This window comes from Macrobrachium rosenbergii, chromosome 12, assembly GCF_040412425.1.
Source record: "Macrobrachium rosenbergii isolate ZJJX-2024 chromosome 12, ASM4041242v1, whole genome shotgun sequence".
NCBI lineage: Eukaryota > Metazoa > Arthropoda > Malacostraca > Decapoda > Palaemonidae > Macrobrachium > Macrobrachium rosenbergii.
Window position 1 is genome coordinate 111,951,853 of NC_089752.1, and position 10,000 is coordinate 111,961,852.

Consider the following 10,000-nt stretch of genomic DNA (forward strand, 5'->3'; position numbering starts at 1 on the left):
ACGTCTCCAGCCGGCGCATTTCATATTCTGCTTCTTCCCACGTCTATAAAAGGAGGAGTCTGATGATCTATGGACAGTACTTGCTCTCAAGTTCCCTCTGGAAATCCATTCCTGCAGAGACGCACTCTTCTCAGCTACCAGTTGAGGACATACAGGCGCAATCAGTTCTACCTGGCCGCCATTTTGGAAACACGCAGTTGCTCCTTGTAGTGTTGCTTCGCCTCTCCTCGAGAACACTTGTGTCTTAGTTTGTGCTGTGACATTCTAAGTAACAGACATTTCTTCAAGGAAGAGTTTCGAGCCTGAACAACAATTCAGTTTTGCAGACGTTTCTGTCTGTGCTCAGCTTTTTCGTGCTCAGTTGCAGTGATTTTCAGTGAATTCGTTGGACTCTGAAGTTTGTGGCGTCCACGGAAAGTGGTCTGTGATCTGCCTCGTCCTCTGTGTGAATATTACGAACAGCGTATTCGAGTATCTCCCTACGCAGTTGGAATTTCAGCGACTTCATTCGTCCAAGAGACACCCTTTCAGCTCTCCATTTACCTTTCACTTTCGCTAGGCAAGTAAGCAACGATTGCTAATCTGTTTTTAAGATTCTGGTCTCTAGATATTTTACGTTTCCGAAGACAAAAAAAATCTATTAATAATTTTGTAGCTCTTCCATTACCCTTCAATTTCTAGATTGTATGGACTTTGATTGTTTTGAAACTATAAATCTAACAAGTAAGTTGAATAAATAATAAATTTTATATTTTTCTGATCCACTCACGATCTTATATCGAAAAATCATAACTTCCAGTCAGTTTTTTTGTGTTCTCAGTTTTTGGAATAAAAAAAAAATGTTTCAGCAGATTTTGGTTTTTGCTTTTAGAGATGTGAAAGCAACACTTTCTGAAATAATTCCCTTCAATGTTGAGTCACTAAGAAGAATTTTGATAACCTCATCTTTTTACATTTCTGACTGGTAGTCTTGTTTAGAATTTCTCTCGATTCTTGTGAACATTCCTTTACTCTAGATTTTTGGTTCTAAGAACGAATTTTATTCACTATGTTAATTTTTTGGGGGTGTGATTTACGTCTTACCACAGCTTACATAGTTTTTCAAGTGACCAATCAATTATCAATCCTTGTCCATATCTGTTATTGTTAAAATAACTATAACAACGTCGTTCAGTCATTTCCAACGTTATTATTTCTAATCGTTTCCAATCTTTCCAGCTTTGCAAGCAATGGTTTTTATTCGCTGTCTGTTAATCCAGTAACTGACGTTTGTACAGAACGTCTTTGAATCATAAATTTTGATTTTTTGAGTTTTCTGTCATGAATTTAGTAGTTTCCATAAATTCGTTCTGCATCTTAATTTCTTGTCTTCATACAGTAGGTCTGATTAATTACTTAATTAACTCCTTAAAAAATTTCTGTTTCATGCTGCCTGTTACAGTTGGCTTTCTTTAATTCCCTTTATCTTTTCTTCCCTTTTCTTTTTCAGTAACGGCGGTATAAGAAGGATGGCTTTCAGTCGTGATTCAGGATCCTACATTGCCGTAGACAGCATGTTCGGCGGCGGCTCGGGCCAGGGAGGCCGGGCTGAGAGGGAGGGGGAAGAGATGGAGTTGGACCCCACCCCTCGGACCAACCACTGGACTGACTCCCTGAGGTGCATTCTGCTCTTTCCCGAATCCCCAAGCATGACCTGCATCCAGAAGCTGGAATGGGCAATAAGGCTGGGCGAGAATCACCCCGAATTCGAGGTGCTGTTCACCATGGCGTTCCAGAGCCCTTACGTGACCGTCAAGGACGGACCGGCGGTTGGCTTTCTGACAACTGTGGGTTTCGAAAACGTCAGGCTCGTCGACCCGAGGATGAATAACGTCCTCATCAGCGTCCCTGGACCTCAAACGGCCCCCTCTCCCTGCCCACCTGGGTTACGTCTTGACGAGAGCGTCATTAGGCTTTTGAACCGGGAGACACTGCATGGCATAGGTGTCATTTGCGAACCGCAGTTGATGGCTGCGGCCAGGAACGACGGTCCCCCAAGCATTTTAGTGACGGGCGTTGGCTTCGAGAACCTGCCTTTGTACTCCGAAGCCCCCACAGGAGGTTGCTTCCAGTGCCTCCGGTGGGGACGCGTGCCCACCGTCGTCGAGACCCTCTACCGCTGCAGGTTCTGCGACAACCCCACCGACTCGAGGGAACACGTGGGTCAGATCATGAACAACATCGTGATTTTGCCTCGGTGCAACAACTGCGAAGCGCACCGCGACTCCAACTCAGCAGCCGGGTGTGTCCAGCATCAGCCTACAGCCACTGAGCCATTGAATGCTGGTAATCCAGCCCCGCAGCACCCACAGGCTTGCTGTATGCGCAATCCTACTCAGGCAGCTGAGGATGAGCCTGAAGAAATGCAGGAGGAGGAGGAGGAGGAGGAGGAGCAGGAGCAAGGGGAAGGACAGCGACCAGATCCGTCAGGTGATTTCTGGCAACAGTACTTCCAGAGCATCCTAGAGAACTCCGATGAAGTTATGTCGCCACCCCGTGATAACTGAATGTAGCATTCTTTGATGCTCTGTTGAACCTAATTTTGCAAGAGATTTAGATAATAGGAATGGCAGGGATGAAAAATGGTAGATTATTAGCTATTAGAGATCCTTCTACTTACCATGAGGTAAGAATGAAGACTATTAATCCTTAGAAATTATGCCGATGTTTGGTCTTGTCGTGTGTTATGGTTGTGGATGAATTGAAGCTCTGTCAAGTTTTGATTTTGTTCCTCTTGCTAAAGATTTGAAATAAAGTTTGAAAAATATCCAGTACTTTATGTCATGAAACCTATATCACCATATTTTACGGATTCAGTGTTCCTCGTGAGTTTCGTGTGAAACGTAAGCCTGTAATATGTAGATGGTCGGTTTTTCACAAATGAAATATAGATTTACTTCAGAATTGCAGAAGAGTTCTGCATACAAATAAACTAAGCTTTACTGTATTGCAATGCTTTGATAGCACAGAAGATTTTGCCACAAAAAAAAAATAACAGATCTTACAGACAATATATAAAAGGTTTGATTTTTAATTAATTAAAAATCACAGAGAAAAAGCATTCAAAGGAAGTACAGAGGACGATGTCAATCACATTCTTAAAAAAGATAAAAAAATTCTATTCTGTTCTGTAAAGTATGTACGTGTATATATATATATATATATATATATATATATATATATATATATATATATATATATATATATATATATATTTTATATATATATATATATATACACGTATATCGTGACTGAATACACGAATTCAAATGGAAATCTATCAGTTTCCACAGAAGCATGAAGTTAAACATAGAACCAACAACAAAAAGTAAAGAAATGGGAGGAATTAAAGAAAGACGCAAAAATCTGAGATAAGTAAGAAGAAAGCAGAAACTGTAGGAACTAATGAAACTGTAGAAACTGATTGGTTATATCAATTAACCGCTCAAGTACGACTGCTATTTTATTCAGTAATACCGCCCTTGGAGAATATCGCTTCCTTAATAATTATAAAGGTGTTATAATGGTAATGGTCGGGAAAATTCCCTTCACGGCTCAGGCAAAACGTATTAAATCATTTTTGGTTGTTAATTTAAACTAGGTCGGTCTCACACCAGCGCCTCAAGTATGGCGGGATTGTCCCAAAGCAGAATTTTCAAACATGGCCGGTGTGTCTGAGACGCCATTGTAAGAATGATCTAGAGAATCAGATTGTTCTGTGTGTGTGTGTGTGTGTGTGTGTGTGTGTGTGTATGCGCACGCGCGTGAGCCAGTGCTATGTTTGTGTGTGTGTTTGTGTGTGAGTGTATGTGTGTGTGTGTGTGTAAGTGTGTCACAGAGAGCGAGAGGGAAAGGGGGGAGAGAGAGAGAGAGAGAGAGAGAGAGAGAGAGAGAGAGAGAGAGGCCTGAAGTTTCCAGAAGGAACTAGACGTCAAGGAGGTATAAGCACTAACTTTTTTTTTTTTTTTGGGGGCGGGGGGGCGGGACGGGGACACACACGCCTCTGTATAGACGTCAAGGAGGTATAAGCACTAACTTTTTTTTTGGGGGGCGGGGGCGGGACGGGGACACACACGCCTCTGTATGGTAACAGATCTACCATAGCATTGTCTTCCTAGGCAACAAAGACCAAAAAAAAAAAAAAAAAGTGGGGTCGAAAGGTCTAGACACCTGGGTGAGCTCCTACGGGCAACCTTGATTTCGAAAACGTACGCTGACCCCTTTCTCTCTCTCTCTCTCTCTTTATCTGTCACAGGGCTCTTTATCTGTCACAAAGCCTTGCCCAGGGACACAATAGGCTCATTTCAATTTTTGGTATATAAGAGGTACAGGGCACTCCCGCATATGCTGTACAGGATAGGTCTAACTGCCGCCTGAACCTCAGAATCAGTCAGGTACTCGCAAGAACCAGAAGGACAGCTCAGCATCGGCTACACAAGGCTCAGTGGGTCCCCGGATAGCTAGACTCAGAGTATTCAAGTTTCCACCTCTGAGGAAGGACATACTCACTCCGTCTGATATCATTCAAGTGTTCAGCTCCTCAAGAAATACTGGCTGGGATTTGGCACAGTGTCTACAGTAAGTTGTGGCATCATTTCATTTGACTTTCTACTAACTGAAAATTAGTGATGATAAGTGATACTTGAGGCTTCCAGCGTGAACGGGATAGTTTTACTGGGTTCTAAATCTCCCGAGTTTTGAGACGTAATAGCCTGCGAGTTTCTGTGACTTCTTCAGTCGTTTTATTCTGGCACGACTTCAAAATTCAATCTAGAATCATATAATCTTTTCAGTGTCTAGAAGTTCATTATACGGGCTCTACAAGAGATGGACTGCATCAATTTCCGTTGAATATTTCGGTTTGTGAAGCATCTCGGCTACTAATGAAACCATTTCTCTAATAATTTCTTACTCTAGAGAATAGAATCAGATTTTGACGTTTTGTAAGAAATGCGTATCAGTTTCTTTAATTTTTTTTTATTTTTTACGTTTGCAGTTTCTGAGCTAAAGACTTTCATTCATCTTCTTCGCCTTTTAAGTTTTTTGAAGTGACGAGAGAATGGCTCCGAAGGATTTCTTTAAACTTTGGTGTTTCCAAATGATTTCAACCGTGAATTAAACCAGTCCCGTAAATACTAGCGATTCATATTTCCTTTTTTCATATATATAACACATAGATATATCATTCATGTCACGTACATCGCCTTATTTTTTTAAACGATAGATTTTTCCGAGATTTTCCTTCAGTTTCCAGAACAATATCAGAGATTTGAATTTGGTCGTTTTATTCATATAAATCTCATAATCATTTGTCATAAAATTTTCTGTCCTGTTTTCCTCGTTCTTGTGGCTTCTGAATGACGCGCCTGTTTAACCTCGCCTCTTTGTCTTTTGAATCATGGCTTAATTTCTGGTATTTTCTGGAAACTTTCCCTACTTTTTAATGTCTTTAAGTATTAGTTATATATATAAAATACACACACACACACACACACACATATATATATATATATATATATATATATATATATATATATATATATATATGTATGTATTATGTATGTATGTATGTATATGTACATGTATATATATATATATATATATATATATATATATATATATATATATATATATATATATATATATATATATATATATACCCTATAATCTATCCACGGTCCACTTTTTGCCAGATGCGCTTGCAGTTGTAATAACTAAATGCCCTCTTGACTTCCCGAATTCTTCACAGTTTTTTTTGGGTACGCTTTTCGCTACAAACACCCCCTTGATCGGGTCGGCAACGTGACTTCGTTCAAACGCTTGCTTTTGGATTTCACGCTCTGTAGTGATAAGCGTCTCCGAAAAGTGTGAAGAATTACGAGAAGTTAAGAGGGCATTGTGGTTATTACAATCTATATATATATATATATATATATATATATATATATATATATATATATATATATATATATATATATATATATATATATATATATATATATATATACATGTATGTATGTATATATATATATGTGTGTGTGTAGATGTAAATTTATCATTTACTATTTTATGCTCTATGCGAGGAGCTATTTCCAGTAATATACTTTTGTTTTATTTTCAGGTGCCGTGACATTTGAACAATGGATGACTTCCACTATACAAACATGCAGATGCATATGAACTACTATTACCATCAGTACTGGCGGCACCAACGAGAAATTCAGTACATCCGGAAGGGAATCAATCGGATGGAGAGGAATCTGACTTCTCGCAACAACCAGTGGATCTTCAGTCGGAGGAAGCGGCTGTTCTTTCCAGAGGATCTACCCATGAACAATTGCCAGTTGTTAAAGTGGACAGTACGGCTGGACGAGAGACACCCCGGCTTCGAAGTCCTGTTCAAGATGAGTTACCGCGGACCGTACGTGACTATCAAGGACGAAACAGCGGTCGACTCTTTGATCGCTCTAGGTTTCGAGGACATCCTGTTGACAGACCCAACCGTGAAGGACATCTTAAAGAAAGACTATACGTTCAGCATCAATTATAACGGCTTGTCTGATGACCTTCGCATGTGGGAGACGTATAGCAGTGAACTTGTCGAGCCTAAAATCCTGCTGATTTCTATCATCAGGGAGAACGTCCCACTTCGTTGTATCGTCAGCCTACAGGACTACGGAACGATGTGTTCATACATACGGGCCTTCTGTATTTTCTACAGGCACACAAGGTTCGGGTGTAGAATCGACAATCTCTACGTTTGCAGATACTGCAACGATTCCCACGACTCGAGGGAGTGCATGGACAGCATTCACGACATGGAGAAGCTAATCAAGTTGCTCGAGAGGATTCTGATGATTCGCAGGGGTTTTGGCTGCGGAGAGGACAATGATGCTGCCTTACCGGACAGATGGCCATGGAATGCCTTGTCAGCTCCTGAATGGGTAGATAATGGCTCTCGGAACTTATCAGCTGCTGAATCAGTAGATAATGGCTCTCGGAACTTATCAGCTGCTGAATCGGTAGATAATGGCTCTCGGAACTTATCAGCTGCTGAATCGGTAGATAATGGCTCTCGGAACTTATCAGCTGCTGAATCGGTAGATAATGGCTCTCGGAACTTATTAGCTGCTGAATCGGTAGATAATGGCTCTCGGAACTTATCAGCCCCTGGATGGGTACATAATGGCTCTCGGAACTTATCAGCTCCTGGATGGGTACATAATGGCTCTCGGAACTTATCAGCTCCTGGATGGGTAGATAATGGCTCCCGGAACTTACCAGCTGCTGAGTGGGTAGATAATGGCCCCCGGAACTTATCAGCTGCTGCATGGGTAGATAATGGCTCTCGGAACTTATCAGCTCCTGGATGGGTAGATAATGGCTCTCGGAACTTATCAGCTCCTGGATGGGTACATAATGGCTCTCGGAACTTATCAGCTCCTGGATGGGTAGATAATGGCTCTCGGAACTTATCAGCTCCTGGATGGGTACATAATGGCTCTCGCGACTTATCAGCTCCTGAATGGGTAAATAATGGCTCTCGGAACTTATCAGCTCCTGGACGGGTACATAATGGCTCTCGGAACTTATCAGCTCCTGAATGGGTAAATAATGGCTCTCGGAACTTATCAGCTGCTGAATGGATACATAATGGCTCCCGGAACTTATCAACTGCTGAAAGGGTACATAATGGCTCTCGGAACTTATCAGCTGCTGAATGGGTACATAATGGCTCTCGGAACTTATCAACTGCTGAAAGGGTACATAATGGCTCTCGGAACTTACCAGCTGCTGAATGGGTACATAATGGCTCCCGGAACTTATCAACTGCTGAAAGGGTACATAATGGCTCTCGGAACTTATCAGCTGCTGAATGGGTACATAATGGCTCTCGGAACTTATCAGCTGCTGAATGGGTACATAATGGCTCCCGGAACTTATCAACTGCTGAAAGGGTACATAATGGCTCTCGGAACTTATCGGCTGCTGAAAGGGTGCATAATGGCTCTCGGAACTTATCAGCTGCTGCATGGGTACATAATGGCTCCCGGAACTTATCAGCTGCTGAATGGGTACATAATGGCTCCCAGAACTTATCAGCTGCTGAAAGGGTACATAATGGCTCCCAGAACTTATCAGCTGCTGAAAGGGTACATAATGGCTCTCGGAACTTATCAGCTCCTGAATGGGTACATAATGGCTCCCGGAACTTATCAGCTGCTGAATGGGTACATAATGGCTCCCGGAACTTATCAGCTGCTGAATGGGTACATAATGGCTCCCAGAACTTATCAGCAGCTGAAAGGGTACATAATGGCTCCCAGAACTTATCAGCTGCTGAAAGGGTACATAATGGCTCTCGGAACTTATCAGCTGCTGAATGGGTACATAATGGCTCCCAGAACTTATCAGCTGCTGAAAGGGTACATAATGGCTCTCGGAACTTATCAGCTGCTGAATGGGTACATAATGGCTCCCGGAACTTATCAGCTGCTGAAAGGGTACATAATGGCTCTCGGAACTTATCAGCTCCTGAATGGGTACATAATGGCTCCCGGAACTTATCAGCTGCTGAATGGGTACATAATGGCTCTCGGAACTTAGCTGCTGCATGGGTACATAATGGCTCTCGGAACTTATCAGCTGCTGCATGGGTACATAATGGCTCTCGGAACTTATCAGCTGCTGAAAGGGTAGATAATGGCTCTCGGAACTTATCAGCTGCTGAATGGGTACATAATGGCTCCCGGAACTTATCAGCTGCTGAATGGGTACATAATGGCTCTCGGAACTTATCTGCTGCTGCATGGGTACATAATGGCTCTCGGAACTTATCAGCTGCTGAATGGGTAGATAATGGCTCTCGGAACTTATCAGCTGCTGCATGGGTACATAATGGCTCTCGGAACTTATCAGCTGCTGCATGGGTACATAATGGATCTCAGAACTGTCTTGTGCAGGGAACTGTCCAAGCCGCTGAAGGCGTGCCTGGCGTCGGTATTGGTGTGCGCCGGCCACAGGGTACCACTGGCGACATCTGGCGCGACATCTTTGTGGATATCACTTCTGGCGTCAGGATGCCTGAGCCAAGGCCAAGGAGAGGCAGGAGTGGCGAGAGATGGACCGGCGTGAGGACATCCAATGAGAACTATGGACTACCAGCAGATCCAAGTCGGTGGCACTGACGGAATTTCGTGAGATAGTTGTGTGTGTCCAAGAGAGACTTACTGTAGTTAGCCGAAGCTGGCTTATTTAGTTGCGTCCTTATCTTATCGTGTGAATTCTACTAAGTCGCTCACAAATACTTTGAGTAGTTCCTAATGGTAGAAATATATTGAGAATTTTTCAAGATAGATCTGGCTTTGGAAAACCGCCATTTATTGCACTGGACATTTATTGAGGCTAGTTTGTCATTGCTAAGAAAAAAGAAAAATCATAAATGGCTTTATTTCGTTGGCTAAAGTTATGCAAAGATACTACCATTAGAAATTACTCTAATAGTTTTAGAGTTAGGAATAAATCTTTGAATTTTAGTTCCCTAACGCTGAGGCATTCTTCCAAATGCACTCGGAAAATTTTCATCAGAGTAAATTAGGCTGCTAAATTTTTCGTTATTATTAGAACGATTTCTCAGTTCTACTTATCGAAATGCTACAGAATTCAGACAATCATTAGAGAATTTTTATTAGAAATTTGTATTTGGAAAAATGTTACAGCGTTTGGGAAGTGCACTTTTTACGAGTGATCGTTTTTAGAAATTGCTGAAAGTTGCGAAGGAAAATGGCACAACCAATTTCTGTTGCCAACTCAGTAAAATTTCGTAGAACTGTATTGTCAATAATTTTGTCAAGTATTGAAATAAATCATACTCCATACTCTATTGTTTTTCCTCAAACCTGCCCTGCCTCACAGACTGATTAAATGTTCAATGGCCCCCCAACAAAGTTCGGGGGTCGTT

General features: G+C 41.9%; 2 protein-coding genes across 2 annotated transcripts in view; both read left to right on the plus strand.

The window, feature by feature from the left end:
* The window catches only part of LOC136843882 (uncharacterized), a 120,860-nt gene extending 118,054 nt beyond the window's left edge, over positions 1-2,806 (plus strand). Inside the window, exons 2-3 of the mRNA XM_067112757.1 lie at positions 1-563; positions 1,490-2,806. The exon at positions 1-563 is cut by the window's left edge and continues 25 nt beyond it. Coding sequence (XP_066968858.1) covers positions 1,509-2,546 — 1,038 coding nt within the window. The 5' untranslated portion in view covers positions 1-563; positions 1,490-1,508 and the 3' untranslated portion in view covers positions 2,547-2,806. The remainder of the gene's footprint in view (positions 564-1,489) is intronic.
* The window catches only part of LOC136843881 (uncharacterized), a 163,673-nt gene that overhangs the window by 139,764 nt on the left and 13,909 nt on the right, over positions 1-10,000 (plus strand). The window lies entirely within an intron of this gene.